At 54.7% G+C, this 22,865-nt stretch overlaps 1 protein-coding gene across 1 annotated transcript in view; it reads right to left on the bottom strand.

Moving 5' to 3' along the window:
• usp10 (ubiquitin specific peptidase 10) overlaps positions 1-22,241 on the bottom strand; it is a 30,560-nt gene extending 8,319 nt beyond the window's left edge. The window contains 11 exon segments of the mRNA XM_061221302.1: positions 132-231; positions 981-1,084; positions 1,507-1,565; positions 2,290-2,399; positions 3,933-4,024; positions 10,063-11,036; positions 11,038-11,182; positions 12,181-12,240; positions 13,354-13,399; positions 14,103-14,171; positions 21,962-22,241. Of these exon segments, the coding sequence (XP_061077286.1) occupies positions 132-231; positions 981-1,084; positions 1,507-1,565; positions 2,290-2,399; positions 3,933-4,024; positions 10,063-11,036; positions 11,038-11,182; positions 12,181-12,240; positions 13,354-13,399; positions 14,103-14,171; positions 21,962-22,207 (2,005 nt within the window). The 5' untranslated portion in view covers positions 22,208-22,241.
• Between the last annotated feature and the right edge of the window lie 624 nt (positions 22,242-22,865).

The raw sequence follows: 22,865 nt of genomic DNA, 5'->3' as shown, positions 1-22,865 counted from the left end.
GCTGATTGAAAGGAAACCACAAAAACGGGCCGACACTGCGGCCCCCTGTCACAGACAGTTTTTTTCCCCCCCCAAAAAAAAGCAAAAACGCGAATCTAGCTTTGAGGAAGTGCGAACTGAAGTGGACTTACTCTCTTCCAGCGGAGATAGCAGCCTTTTCAGGGCCAGCATCTCCTCCTGCAGGCCGTTGAGAACGCAGCCCAGGTACTCCTCCGCATCCTCCTGTCGGCCCTGAGAGCACAGAATCCGGCTCGTTAGCGCACGCTAGCCCCGTTAGCGCACGCTAGCCCCGTTAGCGCACGCTAGCCCCGTTAGCGCACGCTAGCCCCGTTAGCGCACGCTAGCCCCGTTAGCGCACGCTAGCCCCGTTAGCGCACGCTAGCCTCGTTAGCGCACGCCAGCCCCGTTAGCGTGCACACAGGTCCAGTCCTATCAGTGCAAGCTAGTCCTGCTTTGTTAGGGCAAGCTATCCCCATTAACCCACGCAGGTCGCGTTAGCGCGCGCTAAGCCTGGCCTGTTAGCGCACTCGGACACCACCATTAACCCACAGAGGTCCTGTTAGCGCACGCTAGCCCCCATACTTCCACGCAGGAGAAGGAGACAAGGAGGAAAAGGTTAAAGAATAAGCCCTTTTCACTGGCACCATCAGACCAGCACAGACTACTCCCAGGCACCCACACCACACCAGTGCAAACACTCTACACATCTCTTCAGAAATAGCAGTTCTGCAGGTCAGGAGAATAACTCTTCAGAAACACAATGTCAGGAGTAAAGAACACTAGCAGTCACAACACGAACAATCAATCAGACACATTCCAAAGGGAAGAAATGGAATTGATTTGCTTAACCGAACACATTTTTTCGGGGCCAAATATGCTAAAGCAGCTCAACGACACAACATGCAGCACACATCAACGACATTGCCATGTAAAGCAGAAAGCATCCTCTGCTAACTTACGAGCACCGCGACGTGGTTTACCTTCTCTGAGAGACCCGACTTGGTGACAGTGAGAAGTCTGTAAATATAGTCCGGTTCGAAGGGAACACCCGGTCGAATATCTTTCACTGCTTTCTCCCCGGCACCTGTAAAAAGCATTGAAAAGGTTAAACTACATAAAGACAAGGGGCTGAAAGGTTATACCGATATAGGCAGTCAAAAGGTATGCAACACCGTTTCACTAAGGCTGAAATGATTCCATCTTAAAAGGTATCTTAAAAGGGGAAATCCACCGCAAAACATTTATCGCATTTAACAGCAAGGCGCAACCGATAAATTGTCTCTGTTGGGCTGCCCAAAGCATCACAAGTCCTCATTCAGGAAGAGGTGTAACTCCTGCCCTGACCCCAGCTGGCTGAAGCATTGGAGCAGGGGCTGCAGTTGGGGGCTCAGTCTCGGCATTCACTCCAGGGAGAGAGCTGGCCCATCTTAATCAGGACAGCAGCTGCTCTTCGGTACGTGAAAGCTGATTTTATGGTGGGGGGGGGGGGGGGGGGGGGGGACCAACCTTGCTGCTTGGGCTTTGGTGGCAGGGGCATGTTGCTGAACTCGTTCACAAGCCGAACGCTGGAGGGGGCACAAACCATGTTTATTAATCATTACAGAAAATAATAATAATGTTATTTGGCTGATACATTTATCCACTGAGACTTAGTTACAGATTAGACAATCTACCCTGGAGCAATGCCGGGTTAAGGGCCTAGCTCAAGGGCCCAACAGCTGCACGGATCTTACAGTGGCTACACTGGGGATCAAACCACCAACCTTCCAGGTCTCAGCCATGTACCTTAGCCACTAGGTGACAGTCATGTACCTTAGCCAATAGGCTACAGGCTGCATTTACTTAGCGGACATTTCACAGATGAACGAGCACCATTTTAGTAAAACAGACCCAACTACTGTGGGGTACAACGCACTTCCACACTTCACACACTGCCCAATTATAAAGCCACAAAAAAACGGAACAAGAAACAACTGAAGCGAAACAAGTAACAGGACAGAGAGCAGAAGGAGAGAGAGCAGAAGGAGAGAGAGCAGAAGGAGAGAGAGCAGAAGGAGAGAGAGCAGAAGGACAGAGAGCAGAAGGACAGAGAGCAGAAGGACAGAGAGCAGAAGGACAGAGAGCAGAAGGACAGAGAGAAGGAGAGAGAGCAGAAGGAGAGAGAGCAGAAGGACAGAGAGCAGAAGGACAGAGAGCAGAAGGAGAGAGAGCAGAAGGAGAGAGAGCAGAAGGACAGCAGAAGGACAGCAGAAGGACAGCAGAAGGACAGCAGAAGGAGAGGGCACTCACAAGCCATCCAGCATGGGTGTGGAGGAGCCGGGGCGCTGTGTGCTGTTCAGTGCAGGAAAGGACTTCATCAGGTGGTACATGGGGGGGCAGGCAATCAGAGCCTGCAGGGTCTCAGGGTCAAAGGTCAAGGGAAAAGCAACACCTCGAGCAGCAGATCGACCCTTAATGACACGTACAACTTAAACCAGCGTACAACCGGACTGTTAAAATGCTCCCCCTATTGATGTCAATAAAAATGAAAAACCACTAACGAGCAGGTTCATGGACACAGATTAAGCCTAGTTCTACACTGGATGAGTTGTGTACAGAGAATCTTCACTCAAAATGGGGCGACATGGCTCAGGCAGTAAGAGCAGTCGTCCGGCAGTCGGAGGGTTGCCGGTTCGATCCCCCGCCCGGACTGTGTCAAAGTGTCCCTGAGCAAGACGCCTAACCCCCAAATGCTCCTGACGAGCTGGTCGGGGCCTTGCATGGCAGCCAATCGCCGTCGGTGTGTGAGTGTGTGTATGAATGGGTGAATGGAGAAGCATCAATTGTACAGCGCTTTGGATAAAGGCGCTATATAAAATGCCTGCCATTTACCATTTGCCTGCCAAAATGTACTCAAGTCTAGGACTATGCTTAATCTGTGACCATAAAACTGCCCCCAAGACAAACACTCAAGGAAATTAAATTGACACCCGAGGTGATTTCAGCATCTGTGGATCAAGGGCAGGGGGCAGCAGGGGGCAGGGGCAGGGTACAGGGGGCAGGGGGCAGGGTACAGGGGGCAGGGGGCAGGGTACAGGGGGCAGGGGGCAGGGTACAGGGTGCAGGGGGCAGGGGCAGGGGCAGGGGCAGGGGGCAGGGGGCCAGGGGCAGGGGGCAGGGGGCAAGGGGCAGGGGGCAGGGGGCAGGGGCAGGGGGCAGGGGGCAGGGGGCAGGGGGCAGGGGGCAGGGGGCAGGGGCAGGGGCCGGGGGCAGGGGGCAGGGGGCAGGGGGCAGGGGGCAGGGGGCAGGGGCAGGGGCAGGGGCAGGGGCAGGGGCAGGGGGCAGGGGGCAGGGGGCAGGGGGCAGGGGGCAGGGGGCAGGGGGCAGGGGGCAGGGGGCAGGGGGCAGGGGGCAGGGGCAGGGGCAGGGTACAGGGGGCAGGGGCAGGGTACAGGGGGCAGGGGCAGGGTACAGGGGGCAGGGGCAGGGGCAGGGGCAGGGGCCAGGGGGCAGGGGGCAGGGGGCAGGGGGCAGGGGGCAGGGGGCAGGGGGCAGGGGGCAGGGGGCAGGGGGCAGGGGGCAGGGGGCAGGGGGCAGGGGGCAGGGGGCAGGGGGCAGGGGCAGGGGCAGGGGGCAGGGGGCGGGGGCAGGGGCAGGGTACAGGGGGCAGGGGGCAGGGGGCAGGGGGCAGGGGGCAGGGTACAGGGGGCAGGGTACAGGGGGCAGGGGGCAGGGGGCAGGGGGCAGGGGGCAGGGGGCAGGGGGCAGGGGGCAGGGGGCAGGGGGCAGGGGGCAGGGGGCAGGGGCAGGGGGCAGGGGCAGGGGCAGGGGCAGGGGGCAGGGGCAGGGGGCAGGGGCAGGGGCAGGGGGCAGGGGCAGGGGCAGGGGCAGGGGCAGGGGCAGGGGCAGGGGCAGGGGCAGGGGGCAGGGGCAGGGGGCAGGTGAAAGGATACAGCGTTGATGTAGCACCAGTTCCCCTTGTTGATCAGTCCTCGGGGCTGCAGAGACACTGGCTTGTGTATCAACTTCACATTTTCAATCAGTTCTGAGGATGCAAGACAAACGCTGGTGATGCTGCACTGTACACACAGAACCAGGCTGTGTGACCCAGAACACAGTATATTTCAGCCTATTATTATTATTATTAAAAAACAAGAAAACTGAAACGGTCAAATGTCATGCAAACTCATTGTGGGGCGTAAACCCTGTGTATGACCTCAGTCAAACGCATGTCCCTTGTCCTCATATGACATCACACTGCAGACACGTGACGCTGAATTTCAGAAAAGGGGAAACAATGTGCCACGTCTAGGAAGGGCTGCCCTCAAAACGGCTCCCATGGTAACGCGACATTCACACATTTTAAGGTATTTTGCGATTGGTCTGCAAGGGCAAGTAGAAACACTTCATAGAGGAAAGCAGTCAAACACATTCAGATGTAGACGGGGGGGGGGAAGGGGGTAGGCTGGCACAGAGGACCACTGGGAACAAGACTGCTTCTCCAGCGACCCTTTGAAAGCGGCCATGTTCAAAAACTCAACCCTCCTACAAACCTTTAATACTGGACATCATACAACACACACGCTGTTTTAAAGAAGTACATCGTCTGTCTGGACCATTTCTGTGTGCTGTGTAGAGCAGGTTCAGACAGCTGCATAATTTCACTTTTACTTCCAGGGAAAGGTCAAATGTGTAATGGTGATAATTCATGTTCCAGCCCCACCTAGTGGCCTTGGTGAGGCCATTACAGCCACACGCAGACCCAGGGCACTTTCCTTCTCAGTGTAGCCTGGAAGCCACAGGTTTAACCAACTAGCTCAGTAACATAGGTGCAGATAAGATTGTATACAAACACACTCCATAAAAACTCCTGGAGAAGTGGTACGTATACATCTGCGGTCGGCTGAGCTGAACGCGCCTGCCAGGCGTCACTGAGGGGAGGAACCAGAGAGCTGAGCCATTCCTCTACACAACATCTCAGCACAAAGAGCAGATCAACCACGGAAAGACTGCATTCAAACGTGTGACAGGGAAGAGCACCTCACAACGCCCTATCAGCGCACGCACGCACGCACGCACGCACGCACGCACGCACGCACGCACGCACACACGCACACACGCACACACGCACACACGCACACACGCACACACGCACACACGCACACACGCACACACGCACACACGCACACACTTCGGCTTTCAGATCAACATCATTTTTTTTTGTGTTTGGGCCAACCACGCATTCTTCACACTAAGGGTGGAAAAGCCATCAGTGTAGTAGAACTACTTGTTGAAAGCAGAAATGTGAAAATATTTAGTAGAGTGAAACGATGCAGATGCAGAAAAAAACACATTTAAGCACCAAGCACTGGACTGCATGGGCATCATGACTGACTCAAACGCACCGAGAGCAACCTCCTCTCTCCCCTCTACACAGAGCAACCTCCGCTCTCCCCTCTACACAGAGCTGCTCCGCTCTCCCCTCTACACAGAGCAACCTCCTCTCTCCCCTCTACACAGAGCTGCTCCTCTCTCCCCTCTACACAGAGCTGCTCCTCTCTCCCCTCTACACAGAGCAACCTCCTCTCTCCCCTCTACACAGAGCAACCTCCGCTCTCCCCTCTACACAGAGCAACCTCCTCTCTCCCCTCTACACAGAGCAACCTCCTCTCTCCCCTCTACACAGAGCTGCTCCTCTCTCCCCTCTACACAGAGCAACCTCCGCTCTCCCCTCTACACAGAGCAACCTCCGCTCTCCCCTCTACACAGAGCAACCTCCTCTCTCCCCTCTACACAGAGCAACCTCCTCTCTCCCCTCTACACAGAGCAACCTCCTCTCTCCCCTCTACACAGAGCAACCTCCTCTCTCCCCTCTACACAGAGCAACCTCCTCTCTCCCCTCTACACAGAGCAACCTCCTCTCTCCCCTCTACACAGAGCAACCTCCGCTCTCCCCTCTACACAGAGCAACCTCCTCTCTCCCCTCTACACAGAGCAACCTCCGCTCTCCCCTCTACACAGAGCAACCTCCGCTCTCCCCTCTACACAGAGCAACCTCCTCTCTCCCCTCTACACAGAGCAACCTCCTCTCCCCTCTACACAGAGCTGCTCCTCTCTCCCCTCTACACAGAGCAACCTCCTCTCTCCCCTCTACACAGAGCAACCTCCTCTCTCCCCTCTACACAGAGCAACCTCCTCTCTCCCCTCTACACAGAGCAACCTCCTCTCTCCCCTCTACACAGAGCAACCTCCTCTCTCCCCTCTACACAGACCAACCTCCTCTCTCCCCTCTACACAGAGCAACCTCCTCTCTCCCCTCTACACAGAGCAACCTCCTCTCTCCCCTCTACACAGAGCAACCTCCTCTCTCCCCTCTACACAGAGCTGCTCCTCTCTCCCCTCTACACAGAGCAACCTCCTCTCTCCCCTCTACACAGAGCAACCTCCTCTCTCCCCTCTACACAGAGCAACCTCCGCTCTCCCCTCTACACAGAGCAACCTCCGCTCTCCCCTCTACACAGAGCAACCTCCTCTCTCCCCTCTACACAGAGCAACCTCCTCTCTCCCCTCTACACAGAGCAACCTCCTCTCTCCCCTCTACACAGAGCAACCTCCTCTCTCCCCTCTACACAGAGCTCTCCCCTCTACACAGAGCAACCTCCTCTCTCCCCTCTACAGAGCTCTCCCCTCTACACAGAGCAACCTCCTCTCTCCCCTCTACACAGAGCTGCTCCTCTCTCCCCTCTACACAGAGCAACCTCCTCTCTCCCCTCTACACAGAGCAACCTCCTCTCTCCCCTCTACACAGAGCTGCTCCTCTCTCCCCTCTACACAGAGCAACCTCCTCTCTCCCCTCTACACAGAGCTGCTCCTCTCTCCCCTCTACACAGAGCAACCTCCGATCTCCCCTCTACACAGAGCTGCTCCTCTCTCCCCTCTACACAGAGCTGCTCCGCTCTCCCCTCTACACAGAGCTGCTCCGCTCTCCCCTCTACACAGAGCAACCTCCGCTCTCCCCTCTACACAGAGCTGCTCCGCTCTCCCCTCTACACAGAGCAACCTCCGCTCTCCCCTCTACACAGAGCAACCTCCTCTCTCCCCTCTACACAGAGCTGCTCCTCTCTCCCCTCTACACAGAGCTGCTCCTCTCTCCCCTCTACACAGAGCTGCTCCTCTCTCCCCTCTACACAGAGCTGCTCCTCTCTCCCCTCTACACAGAGCTGCTCCTCTCTCCCCTCTACACAGAGCAACCTCCGCTCTCCCCTCTACACAGAGGAACCTCCGCTCTCCCCTCTACACAGAGCTGCTCCGCTCTCCCCTCTACACAGAGCAACCTCCGCTCTCCCCTCTACACAGAGCTGCTCCTCTCTCCCCTCTACACAGAGCAACCTCCTCTCTCCCCTCTACACAGAGCTGCTCCGCTCTCCCCTCTACACAGAGCTGCTCCCCTCTCCCCTCTACACAGAGCTGCTCCCCTCTCCCCTCTACACAGAGCTGCTCCTCTCTCCCCTCTACACAGAGCTGCTCCCCTCTCCCCTCTACACAGAGCTGCTCCTCTCTCCCCTCTACACAGAGCTGCTCCGCTCTCCCCTCTACACAGAGCAACCTCCTCTCTCCCCTCTACACAGAGCTGCTCCCCTCTCCCCTCTACACAGAGCTGCTCCGCTCTCCCCTCTACACAGAGCAACCTCCGCTCTCCCCTCTACACAGAGCTGCTCCTCTCTCCCCTCTACACAGAGCAACCTCCTCTCTCCCCTCTACACAGAGCTGCTCCGCTCTCCCCTCTACACAGAGCTGCTCCCCTCTCCCCTCTACACAGAGCTGCTCCCCTCTCCCCTCTACACAGAGCTGCTCCCCTCTCCCCTCTACACAGAGCTGCTCCGCTCTCCCCTCTACACAGAGCTGCTCCCCTCTCCCCTCTACACAGAGCTGCTCCCCTCTCCCCTCTACACAGAGCTGCTCCTCTCTCCCCTCTACACAGAGCTGCTCCCCTCTCCCCTCTACACAGAGCTGCTCCTCTCTCCCCTCTACACAGAGCTGCTCCGCTCTCCCCTCTACACAGAGCAACCTCCTCTCTCCCCTCTACACAGAGCTGCTCCGCTCTCCCCTCTACACAGAGCAACCTCCTCTCTCCCCTCTACACAGAGCTGCTCCGCTCTCCCCTCTACACAGAGCAACCTCCGCTCTCCCCTCTACACAGAGCTGCTCCGCTCTCCCCTCTACACAGAGCAACCTCCGCTCTCCCCTCTACACAGAGCTGCTCCTCTCTCCCCTCTACACAGAGCAACCTCCGCTCTCCCCTCTACACAGAGCTGCTCCTCTCTCCCCTCTACACAGAGCTGCTCCGCTCTCCCCTCTACACAGAGCAACCTCCTCTCTCCCCTCTACACAGAGCTGCTCCTCTCTCCCCTCTACACAGAGCAACCTCCTCTCTCCCCTCTACACAGAGCTGCTCCCCTCTACACAGAGCTGCTCCCCTCTACACAGAGCTGCTCCTCTCTACACAGAGCTGCTCCTCTCTCCCCTCTACACAGAGCTGCTCCGCTCTACACAGAGCAACCTCCGCTCTCCCCTCTACACAGAGCAACCTCCTCTCTCCCCTCTACACAGAGCTGCTCCTCTCTCCCCTCTACACAGAGCTGCTCCTCTCTCCCCTCTACACAGAGCTGCTCCGCTCTCCCCTCTACACAGAGCTGCTCCGCTCTCCCCTCTACACAGAGCTGCTCCGCTCTCCCCTCTACACAGAGCTGCTCCGCTCTCCCCTCTACACAGAGCAACCTCCGCTCTCCCCTCTACACAGAGCTGCTCCTCTCTCCCCTCTACACAGAGCTGCTCCTCTCTCCCCTCTACACAGAGCTGCTCCGCTCTCCCCTCTACACAGAGCTGCTCCTCTCTCCCCTCTACACAGAGCTGCTCCTCTCTCCCCTCTACACAGAGCTGCTCCTCTCTCCCCTCTACACAGAGCTGCTCCTCTCTCCCCTCTACACAGAGCTGCTCCTCTCTCCCCTCTACACAGAGCTGCTCCTCTCTCCCCTCTACACAGAGCTGCTCCCCTCTACACAGAGCTGCTCCGCTCTCCCCTCTACACAGAGCTGCTCCGCTCTCCCCTCTACACAGAGCTGCTCCGCTCTCCCCTCTACACAGAGCAACCTCCTCTCTCCCCTCTACACAGAGCTGCTCCGCTCTCCCCTCTACACAGAGCAACCTCCGCTCTCCCCTCTCCCCAGAGCTGCTCCGCTCTCCCCTCTACACAGAGCTGCTCCCCTCTACACAGAGCTGCTCCTCTCTCCCCTCTACACAGAGCTGCTCCTCTCTCCCCTCTACACAGAGCTGCTCCGCTCTACACAGAGCTGCTCCTCTCTCCCCTCTACACAGAGCTGCTCCGCTCACCCCTCTACACAGAGCTGCTCCGCTCTACACAGAGCTGCTCCTCTCTCCCCTCTACACAGAGCTGCTCCGCTCACCCCTCTACACAGAGCTGCTCCTCTCTCCCCTCTACACAGAGCTGCTCCTCTCTACACAGAGCTGCTCCGCTCTCCCCTCTACACAGAGCTGCTCCTCTCTCCCCTCTACACAGAGCTGCTCCTCTCTACACAGAGCTGCTCCCCTCTACACAGAGCTGCTCCTCTCACCCCTCTACACAGAGCTGCTCCCCTCTACACAGAGCTGCTCCTCTCTCCCCTCTACACAGAGCTGCTCCTCTCTCCCCTCTACACAGAGCTGCTCCTCTCTCCCCTCTACACAGAGCTGCTCCCCTCTACACAGAGCTGCTCCTCTCTACACAGAGCTGCTCCTCTCTACTCAGAGCTGCTCACAGAGCTGCTCCTCTCTCCCCTCTACACAGAGCTGCTCCCCTCTACTCAGAGCTGCTCCTCTCTCCCCTCTACACAGAGCTGCTCCCCTCTACTCAGAGCTGCTCCCCTCTACTCAGAGCTGCTCCTCTCTCCCCTCTACACAGAGCTGCTCCTCTCTCCCCTCTACACAGAGCTGCTCCGCTCTCCCCTCCACAGAGCTGCTCCAAGGGACCTATTTCAGAGAAGATTGCCTTTGTAGAAAAACCGTGTTACTGGGGGCAGACACTACCTGCGAGTTTGGGGGCCATGGAGTCCTCCGACACCGGGACAGGACCCCCCGGGCCCTGGGGCGTCCCCTCAGGGGTCTGAGCGGGGGCAGGGGCCGGGGTCACCGTGGGGGGGGCGTTTATAACCTCCACGTAGGCCGGCGGGCCCCCAGGGACGGGCTTAGAGTTGTGAAAGAGGCTGGCCCAGGACTTGGGCACTGTCGCCGTGGGAACGGCGGGAGGGGGCGGCGACCGGGCCTCCGTCGCCATGGGCGGGGCCTCGGCTCCCCCAATCACAGAGGAGTCCTTCTGTCCGTCGTCCAGGGAAACGGCGTCAGGTTCCACCGGCCCGTTGGACACGCAGCGCTCCTCGCCGTCGCCCCCCGCAGGAGCGGAGGAGGAACTGGAGGCGGCAGGAGGGGAGGCGGGGCCAGGGGCGGGGCTTTGCCTCCCGCTGCCCGCCGATTGGGGGCTCTCGGCGGGAGGGGGCGGCGGCTCCGCAGTCCTGGCCTCCCCCTCGGCCCCGCCGCCGCTGTGAGAGGACGAGGAAGAGGAGGAGGAGGCCATGTTGTTGCTGTCCGAGGAAGAGCCGGGGCCGCTGCTGAAGTCCAGAGACGACTCGTCAGCGCTCTCACACGTCCTCACGCCCGCGGCCGACGCCCCCGGGGCGGGGCTGCCCCGCTCGGCCACGCCCACATCCCCCGCCGTGTCCTCGGGGGCCAGCTCTGTGACCCCCAGCGCATGTCCGTTCACCAGCCCCGGGCCCCCCGGCCCCTCCACGCCCTCGTCCTCCAGGTAGTGGCCCCCCGGGCCCTGGTCCTCCAGGTAGTGCCCCCCCGGGCCCTGGTCCTCCAGGTAGTTGTAGTAGCCGGGCGGGCGTTTCTTCTTCTTCTTGCGCTCGCGTTGGCCCAGGCTCCCTGGAGCTCCGGCCAGGTCTGGGCCGAGGCGGCCGGCGTCCGCGGGGGGGGGGCTCAGTGGAGCCGCAGCGGGGGCTGTGGGGGGGCCGCTGGGAGCCCGGGCCCCCCAGGATGAACTCGGGGGCCTGGGGGTTCAGGGTGCTGCACACCTTCAGGCCGTCCTTCACCACGCCATCCACCGACATCACGTCGTCCACACCGAACCGGATGTGCTGGTAGTCTTCCCCTGCGGAGGGACACGCCCGTCAGCACACACACACACACGGCCGATGTTCATGATGGCTCAACCAGTAAAACCAGTGCTCCTCAAGCTGCTCAGCGTCTGTAGCGCTGCTCAACGCCGCAGTGTCTGCAGGCATTCGCTTCAGCTGTGCGCTACACCGCCTGACATCACCCATTACCTTATTATCTGAACCAAGCAGGTGAACTAGTCAGTGAAATCAGGTGGTGTAGGGCACGGTAGGGCCAAATACCTGCAGACACTGTGGCCCGCTGGACATGGAGCTGAGTAACACTGAGTTCTACTGTCAAACAATAAGGGCTGTATCTTCCTCAGCTTCTTAAAGAAGGAAGCCAGTATCAATTTTGCCTTTAAAGTTCCACTTTGTTCTTTTCTAACAAAAATAATGCCCAGGACAAATGTTAAGAACCCCCCCCCCCCCCCCCCCCCCAAATGACTGATTTGGCTATATTTATACACTACAGAGCTACGGTCAAGCAATACAATCAGCATTCATGTCCTAGAGTTAACCAATAGACAAGAAAAACACATTTCACGTGCTCCCTGCAGACATTGACACCAGTTCCGGGACAGAACTGGAGCATCAACAGTGTGTTAGTATGCAAGCGGGTCGCCCTCTCCGCAGAAAGGTCAGAGGTCGCAGACGTGACATTGGCAAGCAAGCCTTGAGCTCACCAGAACCAAGTGCCACTGGAAAACAGCCAACTTCAAGAGAATCTAAAAGTTAAAGTTCCCTTGGTTAGCTTTAATCAGTCATCAGTTCCAAAAATCAGTGTCATTGGGACGGACAGAGGGGTTATGAGGACGAGGAGCCGCCCACGGGCGCAGGCTGCACAGGAGGAGCCGCTGTGCGATCAGACTGTGGTGATTAATGGCAGCTGACCATGCAAAGCCTGAGTACACAGAGAAGTGAGGAAAGGGGAGAGAGGAGGCCAGAGTTTAGAAAGCCGTCGGTTTGGATTCTGCCGGAACCCGGAACTCACCACAAACCTGCAGGCGCACTGTGTCCGTAGCGTAAGGCACGGGAGGGGGACAGTAACTTCCTAAATAATTAATACAAATAAATGTGATAAAGATTCAGAGCAGAGGGGGAAAAAATAAAAAATAAAAGGTAATACTGTGAATACTGCTCGTGTGCATGGCTGGAGTTATGGGCTTCAGACATATTACATACGGATTCAGAGTTACATCGGCTCAGTATACTGTAGGCATGCCCGTAAGGAAAGCAGGGTCTGAGTCGTGAGTGTGGGGTCGATACCGAACAGAGTAGGTTTCTTTGGAATGTGTTTTTTTTTTTTTTTTTTTTTTTCAAACATTCTTCAACAGTCAGCATTCTAGAACTCTGCATTGAGCCTGGGAATGTTCCATCAGAAACATGCTAATGACATCATGTGTGTGATGTCACACCTTAAAGGGCCAACGCTGCCTGGATGGGGGCAGGTGTGTGACTGGACAGGGCCTGATTGGGGTAAACCCTCCCTCTCCTAAAGACAGATGGACACCTGGGCCATGTTCAATCTGAATCTTTGCTACGGTTTCTGTGTTGAGCAAACCGCTCTCTCCCAAAGGTGTGCAACGTTTTGCAACAGGCATGCTTGCTCCCGTTTGGTGGGTGTAGCCTGAATCAATGAGAGGCCTGTGCTTTAAAGGCCGGAGAATGTATTCTCAGACGCCATTGGACCAAACCGCATGATGTCAGTCAGCCCGCCGGCGGTGTGCAGCGGGGTGTTCAGCGCACCACCATCGCTGAAATGAAGGTCTCGCCACTTTGCATCGGGGCAGAACGTGACCTGGGGCTAGAGGAGGGCTCTGGGACTACAGGAGGGCGCTGGGACTACAGGAGGGCGCTGGGACTACAGGAGGGCTTCAGGACTACAGGAGGGCTCTGGGACTACAGGAGGGCGCTGGGACTACAGGAGGGCTGTGGGACTACAGGAGGGCTCTGGGACTACAGGAGGGCTGTGGGACTACAGGAGGGCTTCAGGACTACAGGAGGGCTCTGGGACTACAGGAGGGCGCTGGGACTACAGGAGGGCGCTGGGACTACAGGAGGGCTCTGGGACTACAGGAGGGCTCTGGGACTACAGGAGGGCGCTGGGACTACAGGAGGGCTTCAGGACTACAGGAGGGCTTCAGGACTACAGGAGGGCTCTTACCTGAGGACTGGCTGAGGGACGAGGCTCTCTCATTGAACGGGGGAAGCTGCGGAAAAAACACCTGCATTACATTCAAATCAGGACATTATATTCTTGAGTTTTCAATTATAATATTCCCACTTGGCATTATTATACTTACCTGCAATAGACAGATGATCCCCATTTTGTGACGGATCACAGATGCACATTTTTTTATATACACCAGACTTGTGGTTAAAAACTTTGCATCAAACACAAAAGCTAGTGATGGGAGCAGCTTACAGCAGGAACACTAATGATTCTGCATTCAGAATTCTGTCTTCTGCGATGATCCAGTATTCAGCTGCTACGGCTGGGCCTGTCACAATTATTATTTTTATAGATCTCACTGCGCTGCTCCAAAACTTAAAATTAGGACTTTGGAAGGATGGGAAATGTTTTACAAATCTGCTAAGAGGGATGCACTTAGGAATAACAAAATATTATCATGTTTGATCATATTGGCGTCTCCTCTTTGGTTTGTATGCAAGACTTTGGGTGAATTGCTGAAACATCCACAATTATTGCGGTTCTCCAGAATCAGGTCTAGCAGGAGCAGTTTCACAACAGAGTAATGCAACCCATCGCCTGGAGCCAGATCCTGCCTACCAGTGTCAGCGGCAACAGGAGCTCCAATGGGACCACACGGACACACACACCATTTCAAGCTGTACCAAAGGAGTAAGCAACTTTGAAATTCAAACGCAAAATCTGAGAAATGATTGTGTTACCTCAACATAGCAGCGGGGAGTCACGAAGAACTGAAGGAACTCATCAGCGCTGAACTCCCCAAAGATGCACTGGAGGAAGAATCAGAACAGGTTAGTAAATCAGCAGCGAGACGGTTCCAGTGTGCTGGGTGTTTGATATGAATTCGCCATGTTGCACAGCCACAAGAGATATTCATCCAGTTTTGCCACTTTTGTGCCACACGCTTTCTAGTTTCACGATCTAACCTGAAATGACAGGAACAAACATATTTCTGAGGCTTTTGTGGAGAAGAAAAAGTCTTCATAACTTACAAGTGAACGGACATCTCCATCTCAAGAGCAGTTATTAAAGACCCATCGTAATCAACCATGAGTCAAAACCGCAACATAACGCACCTTCTGTACCACAGACACAGACACAGACACAGACACAGACACAGACACAGACACAGACACAGACACAGACACAGACACAGACACAGACCTCAACCGTGCATTACATTAGTTATTTAGCTCACGCTTCTACCCAAAGCTTACAGTTGATTAGACTAAGCAGGGGCCAATCCTCCGGAGCAACGTGGGGTTAAGGGCCTTGCTCAAGGGCCCAACAGCCGCACAGATTTCATCATGGCCACACCGGGGCTTGAACCACAGACCTTCCAGGTCCCAGTCACACACCTTAGCCACTACGCTGCAGGTGTGCGAGACTTGCGATCGGAGTTCAAATCCCAATCCCTTAAACAGGGATCACTGCTGTTCTCCCATTACAGCGCTTCACCTGAACGGCTCCCTTAAAGATGGCAAATGTGAGTAATCCAGTGAGAAAAAGTCATTCATTTTCAATCTGCCATTTTGGCAGAGAACCAATCAATTTCAGCAGCGACTGCAGAATGACAATCTCACATCACGCTTTTTCCAAGCCATGACTCAGACTGGCCTGCTGTTGTTCAGGCCACGTCAACCAACGCATCATCACGCGTGCACATCATGGGTCTGACTGTGCCAATTACCCTGTGCTGGGGCACAGGTCTGACTGTGCTCATTACCCTGTGCTGGGGCACAGGTCTGACTGTGCTCATTACCCTGTGCTGGGGTACAGGTCTGACTGTGCTCATTCCCCTGTGCTGGGGTACAGGTCTGACTGTGCTCATTACCCTGTGCTGGGGTACAGGTCTGACTGTGCTCATTACCCTGTGCTGGGGTACAGGTCTGACTGGGCTCATTACCCTGTGCTGGGGTACAGGTCTGACTGTGCTCATTACCCTGTGCTGGGGTACAGGTCTGACTGTGCTCAATACCCTGTGCTGGGGTACAGGTCTGACTGTGCTCATTACCCTGTGCTGGGGTACAGGTCTGACTGTGCTCATTACCCTGTGCTGGGGCACAGGTCTGACTGTGCTCATTACCCTGTGCTGGGGTACAGGTCTGACTGTGCTCATTACCCTGTGCTGGGGCACAGGTCTGACTGTGCTCATTACCCTGTGCTGGGGTACAGGTCTGACTGTGCTCATTACCCTGTGCTGGGGCACAGGTCTGACTGTGCTCATTACCCTGTGCTGGGGTACAGGTCTGACTGTGCTCATTACCCTGTGCTGGGGTACAGGTCTGACTGTGCTCATTACCCTGTGCTGGGGCACAGGTCTGACTGTGCTCATTACCCTGTGCTGGGGTACAGGTCTGACTGTGCTCATTACCCTGTGCTGGGGTACAGGTCTGACTGTGCTCATTACCCTGTGCTGGGGTACAGGTCTGACTGTGCTCATTACCCTGTGCTGGAGTACAGGTCTGACTGTGCTCATTACCCTGTGCTGGAGTACAGGTCTGACTGGGCTCATTACCCTGTGCTGGGGTACAGGTCTGACTGGGCTCATTACCCTGTGCTGGGGTACAGGTCTGACTGTGCTCAATACCCTGTGCTGGGGTACAGGTCTGACTGTGCTGATGCAAAGTACACGTGGGGATCATGACGCAGGATTACGGAGTTAGCTGGATAAATTCAGAGGAAAACCTGGAACAGCAATTTATACATCAGTCCACGTTCCAGTTTTGCAAGGATTCTGGGTTTTACTCTGAACTAAGCCAGCTCTCTCAGTAATCCTGCTCTGTGATAGGCCCCTCAGGCCTGCCACTGGACACTGCTGTACATCTGTGTACTGTGTACATCTCCACACAGCTAACCTGCTTCTGCTGTGTATAATTACCCTAATCCCAGAAGCCCTGCCTCACCTAACGTCTCTGGTGTAACTGCACACACACCTGAAGAGGGGCTCGCTCCAGCGTTGGCGGGAGAGAGGTGACACGCTGTGGGGCGGGAGAGAGAGAGGTGACACGCTGTGGGGCGGGAGAGAGGTGACACGCTGTGGGGCGGGAGAGAGAGAGGTGACACGCTGTGGGGCGGGAGAGAGGTGACACGCTGTGGGGAGAGAGAGAGGTGACACGCTGTGGGGCGGGAGAGAGAGAGGTGACACGCTGTGGGGCGGGAGAGAGAGAGGTGACACGCTGTGGGGCGGGAGAGAGAGAGGTGACGCGCTGTGGGGCGGGAGAGAGAGAGGTGACACGCTGTGGGGGAGAGAGAGAGGTGACACGCTGTGGGGGAGAGAGAGAGGTGACACGCTGTGGGGCGGGAGAGAGAGAGGTGACACGCTGTGGGGCGGGAGAGAGAGAGGTGACACGCTGTGGGGCGGGAGAGAGAGAGGTGACACGCTGTGGGGCGGGAGAGAGAGAGGTGACACGCTGTGGGGCGGGAGAGAGAGAGGTGACACGCTGTGGGGCGGGAGAGAGAGAGGTGACACGCTGTGGGGGAGAGAGAGAGGTGACACGCTGTGGGGCGGGAGAGAGAGAGGTGACACACTGTGGGGCGGGAGAGAGAGAGGTGACACACTGTGGGGCGGGAGAGAGAGAGGTGACACACTGTGGGGCGGGAGAGAGAGAGGTGACACACTGTGGGGCGGGAGAGAGGTGACACGCTGTGGGGCGGGAGAGAGAGAGGTGACACGCTGTGGGGCGGGAGAGAGAGAGGTGACACGCTGTGGGGCGGGAGAGAGGTGACACGCGGGTGGGAGAGAGAGAGGTGACACGCTGTGGGGCGGGAGAGAGAGGTGACACGCTGTGGGGCGGGAGAGAGAGGTGACACGCTGTGGGGGAGAGAGAGAGGTGACACGCGGGTGGGAGAGAGAGAGGTGACACACTGTGGGGGAGAGAGAGAGGTGACACGCTGTGGGGGAGAGAGAGAGGTGACACGCTGTGGGGCGGGAGAGAGGTGACACGCGGGTGGGAGAGAGAGAGGTGACACACTGTGGGGCGGGAGAGAGAGAGGTGACACACTGTGGGGCGGGAGAGAGGTGACACGCTGTGGGGGAGAGAGAGAGGTGACACGCGGGTGGGAGAGAGAGAGGTGACACGCTGTGGGGCGGGAGAGAGAGAGGTGACACGCTGTGGGGAGGGAGAGAGGTGACACGCTGTGGGGGAGAGAGAGAGGTGACACGCTGTGGGGCGGGAGAGAGAGAGGTGACACGCTGTGGGGAGGGAGAGAGGTGACACGCTGTGGGGGAGAGAGAGAGGTGACACGCTGTGGGGCGGGAGAGAGAGAGGTGACACGCTGTGGGGCGGGAGAGAGAGAGGTGACACGCTGTGGGGCGGGAGAGAGAGAGGTGACACGCTGTGGGGCGGGAGAGAGAGAGGTGACACGCTGTGGGGAGAGAGAGAGAGAGGTGACACGCTGTGGGGAGGGAGAGAGAGAGGTGACACGCTGTGGGCGAGAGAGAGAGGTGACACGCTGTGGGGCGGGAGAGAGGTGACACGCTGTGGGGCGGGAGAGAGGTGACACGCTGTGGGGCGGGAGAGAGGTGACACGCTGTGGGGCGGGAGAGAGAGAGGTGACACGCTGTGGGGCGGGAGAGAGAGAGGTGACACGCTGTGGGGCGGGAGAGAGAGAGGTGACACGCTGTGGGGCGGGAGAGAGAGAGGTGACACGCTGTGGGGCGGGAGAGAGAGAGGTGACACGCTGTGGGGGAGAGAGAGAGAGAGGTGACACGCTGTGGGGCGGGAGAGAGAGAGGTGACACGCTGTGGGGAGAGAGAGAGGTGACACGCTGTGGGGGAGAGAGAGAGAGGTGACACGCTGTGGGGCGGGAGAGAGAGAGGTGACACGCTGTGGGGCGGGAGAGAGAGAGGTGACACGCTGTGGGCGAGAGAGAGAGGTGACACGCTGTGGGGCGGGAGAGAGAGAGGTGACACGCTGTGGGGGAGAGAGAGAGAGGTGACACGCTGTGGGGCGGGAGAGAGAGAGGTGACACGCTGTGGGGCGGGAGAGAGAGAGGTGACACACTGTGGGGCGGGAGAGAGGTGACACTGTGGGGCGGGAGAGAGGTGACACTGTGGGGCGGGAGAGAGGTGACACGCTGTGGGGCGGGAGAGAGAGAGGTGACACGCTGTGGGGCGGGAGAGAGGTGACACGCTGGGGGGCGGGAGAGAGGTGACACGCTGGGGGGCGGGAGAGAGAGAGGTGACACGCGGGCGGGCGGATAATCCGCAGCGGACCACGAGCGAGGGAGCGAGAGAAAGGAAAGTGCAGGTCAAGCAGATGCAACTCTGCAAATGAGACGCTGCACTGCTGAACCGGCACTCCAGCAGCGAGCGGGTAATCCAGGGCCTCCAGCCAGCGAATGCAGTCACACAGAGCCGGCCTCCGACGCGCTGGGCACAGCGTGCCACACTAAGCTGCCCCGCACTGTCCCGCGCAGGGGGATTACTCAACCCACCCAGCCGCATTATCACACCAGAGACACGCTGCACTTTACTGACGCCACACAGCGCTGGACCTCCAAAGACTGCACCTCTACGGCTAAAGATGCTCAACTCTAAAGCGCAGGCAGAGAACTCATTCAAAACACAGGCCGCAACGGAAGAGAAGTATATAAGGAAATCCATGGAATATCTCAGGAACGTGAAGCATTAGGCTGCATCACGCATTGACAGTGAAACCCAATGAGCTGTAAAATTAAGTCATTCACTGTTTGAGGAGCTGAAGAAATGAACACTGAAGTTTTCAAATATTCCATCAAACAAATCCATCAACACAATTTAGGAAAATATTTAGCTGTTTAAAGCAACTTTATATCTCGAAAATATGAAGGACCCCATTGAGAAGCCAGGAAGGGCAGGTCCCACACACGCAGCCCAGGAAAGCACCTGAGATTCAAACCACTCACCCCTGCACAGTGATTTCACATCAGTCTGTCCATCACAAACACAACGTGTGTGGACAAACACATACCCTCCCTCTATTACCATCAGCTTAGACAAAAAACTCAAGACATTTCAGTTAAACGTTGCTTGAAATGAGAGTTCTCTCAGAGCAGTGCCAACTGCCCATTTTAGGTGTCATTGCTGGGGATTCCCAAAAAGTCCTGACACGCCAAAGCAAACAAGACGACTAATGTTTGTTTTGGTTCTTCTTTCCTATTCAAAATGGAAATGATGTTTTCTTGGATCATTCCTATTCCAAAAAGCTAACAGCTCTCATTGATTCAAAACCTTTCAGATTATTGAACTACCAGCCCCATGATCAAATGATCAAGGCCTACGTCAACAAGAATGAGGATAATCAAACTGCAGTTTATTTTACACAAACAATAATGCACACTTATAAAACAACATTAGCATTCAAGTTAGCCTTTCCATAATAACTTCAGCAATAAACGTTAGGCACAAAATCACAAAACTAATCTTATAAAATGTAATTAACCAGTCAAAATTAAATTGCCAAACAATTTCGTTCGAATATTCGATCAGCCAATTGCCAACTTCAGGTTCACATGACAACGCGCGGTGCTCTCTGCACTCTGACTCGAGACTAGGACTGAAAGGGGGATGGGCACGCAAGTATGATTCAGCCAAAATTTAATTCACCACTAGCTACAGGCCACCATGTAACGCATAACTACACAAGTTGCACTGGATGTCGCAACGACACTTGTGTGTTAAAGGGGAAAGAAGTCTTGAAGCGTTTGGCTATGGCGGAATAAATCGCAAATTAGTCAAATAGCTGGACTATGCTAGCGAGCCAAAATGCATGCCTTCGAGCGCATGTCAATTTCAAAAATTAGCTGGCTCGCTAGTAAGCGTAGCCGTAAGATTCACACACGTGATAGTTCAGTTCTTAACGTTACTCGCCAATTTGAAATACATTGCCATTAGCCAGTTGTAAAAATAGCTCCTTGCCGAAATTGGGACAAAGCATGTAGCTATGGATTTAAACCAGAATAGATGTCTACTAGCTAACGTTCGCAATATAACATTGCAGTTGTATCTAAAGCAAGCCATTGCTACCAAGTATGAAGGGAAACTAGCGTAAACAGCAAGCAACCATTACAACGGCGTTAAACCAAAGTTCAAATAACATCTAAGAACCGTGGATGATCCGATTGACAGCTATTGCATTGCGCTAGCTGTAAGCTATCGTCAGCAATCGTTCGTGCAAGTAGCGTGCTAGCCCGTGTAACATTAGCTAGGTAATGACAACTGTTGAGAATAAAGTTGATGCTTAGCTACAATATTTCTAGCACTTCAGCTTAACACGAATGACAGAAATTAAATTGCTAGTTAGCAAGCACGAGCAGGCTCAAGTAAGGCAGTAACGCAAATTTAACTAGCAAGCGAACACCAAAATGCTTCCTCCAACATTAAACAGGCCCAAAATATGCATTAGCTAGGTAGCTAGCTAGCTACAACAGTTAAATACAACAGTAACTAGGATCGCCAGTTAACAGCCGCATTAAATTAAATCAACGGCGGAGTGCAACAGTCAATATGGTTGTTTCTTGGCAGTTAGCACTAGCTAGCTAGTTAGCTAGCTACAAATAAAGTAACATTAAACTGGTTAAACTACTAAAGGTAACGTTGGCTGTGCAGCTAGCCATGCATATGGGCCATCATCTGAATCTACTAACTTAGCTAGTACTTCCACTCTGCGTTTGAATGGGTCTCGACTTCCAACGCCAAACCGCCCCAACCAGCAAACAGGCCCACTGGTATTGCATGTGGACGATTTCACCTGCTGTTGCAATGTTCATGCAATTCAAACTGAAGGATTTGCTCATGATGTAACGTTATTAAAATTTTAATTTCATGAATTCAGCTGTTCATCTCCTCCACCGCAAAAGTCAACTCCCATACATTTTGCGCTCCGTCCGCATCGGGTGATGAAGAACTGCACTCGGATATAAAGGCCGACTGTAGGAGCAGGTGGGCCGGACTCGATGGTAGTACTGGAATTAAATTCACGTAAACTGCCGGTGTAGGGGAAAGGACACCTGTTGGGATATTTTTGGAATGTGGAAGTCTTCTGAAATGGACAAATTGCACTGCCCGTGGGATTTAGGACTAGGTAACCCACAAATAGTTAGCTGGTCATATATGAATGAACAAGGCGGCCCGGCCCTGTCCTTCCATACTTCCGTTTCATTGGAGAAAATGGGATTCCCGTGCTTCACAGAAAACGAACCTGCAATTCTAGCACATCCAGTATGACACCACCGTACTTCACGGTACCAATACATTTCGACAGTTTACTAACCTTGTGAAGCCATTCACATTATTTTAAACACACATGGATTGCAATGCATCATCTCATTGCATCCTGCAATACGAACTGACTAGCTAACGTTAACTGTTACGACGAAGTCAAGTTGTTTTACCTGGTTACTGCGTGCAGCCATGCTCCCGATGAGTTTTTTTTTCTCTTTTTCTTTTATTATATATATTTTTTTAAACCCAACGTCCTGCTTTGGAAGAATGCTGGAATGTATAAATTAGTTTCTACAAATAAACATGATGTTGTGTCACCTCATTCATTTTCACTGCCTAGACTTGACTTCTTACTTCGTGTGTAATCTCTCGCTTCGGTATCATGCCGCTTTCCTCGCCGCCATCTTTGACTCGCCTCGCCTCGCCTCTGGCCTGCGCGCGCTCGGGGGAGCGTGAACTCTCCGGTGAAAGTGTTTTTACGTCCGGGGCGGAGCAGCGCTTTTTTTCAGTATTATTATTCACAACCGAGCGGCCAAAGCCGGGGCTGTGTCCGAAATGGCTCTTTTCACTAACTAGTAAACTAGATTGGCCGTCAGCCATCTTGTTCTAGTGTCCGAATAAAAAATAAAAATGTACTCACATTTTGAGGGGCACTAGAAATAGCCCACACCGCACCATAAAATATAGTGAACAACCGTGGTCATTAGAAAGGTGGATACGAACCACAATGCTTTGCGACCAACATTTTACCTAACTTTATTACACACAAACATGTTTTCACTGTCAGTTTAAGCTGTGAGAGACGATGGCGCGGTCCAGTAGCAATTTAAATTAAAGAACTGCTCTTCTTGGTTTTGCCACGTTGAGGAGAAAAATACGTTTCCATTGAGCATTATAATAACGTACTAATAACTACCCTAATATAACCGAATATACTGTATTCATTCTTCAATAATCCAAAACCCTGTTCGCCCAGTAAGTGGCGCTGTTTAGCTAGCTAAAACGCTATAATTTCTTTTTGACAATAGTTGACATTAACGTTATTTGTAGCAAACGAGTAGGTTACATCCAGTCTACCGACGAAAAGCGCCAACAGTATTCTTCTAAAACCGTGTTCTGTTCAATACTCGGATATAAATGTGTAGGGGGGATGTGTTCTAGATGTTTATTAAGTGAAAATGTGTTATTTTATATTCCCCACATAAAATAAGCCAATGTCATGAAGTTTCATGTTTAAAAAAATAAAATATTGGACATT

Source organism: Conger conger, chromosome 15 (assembly GCF_963514075.1).
Source record: "Conger conger chromosome 15, fConCon1.1, whole genome shotgun sequence".
Lineage (NCBI taxonomy): Eukaryota > Metazoa > Chordata > Actinopteri > Anguilliformes > Congridae > Conger > Conger conger.
The sequence above is the reverse complement of the archived record's forward strand: the minus strand, read 5'-3'. Positions and strand labels throughout refer to the sequence as shown.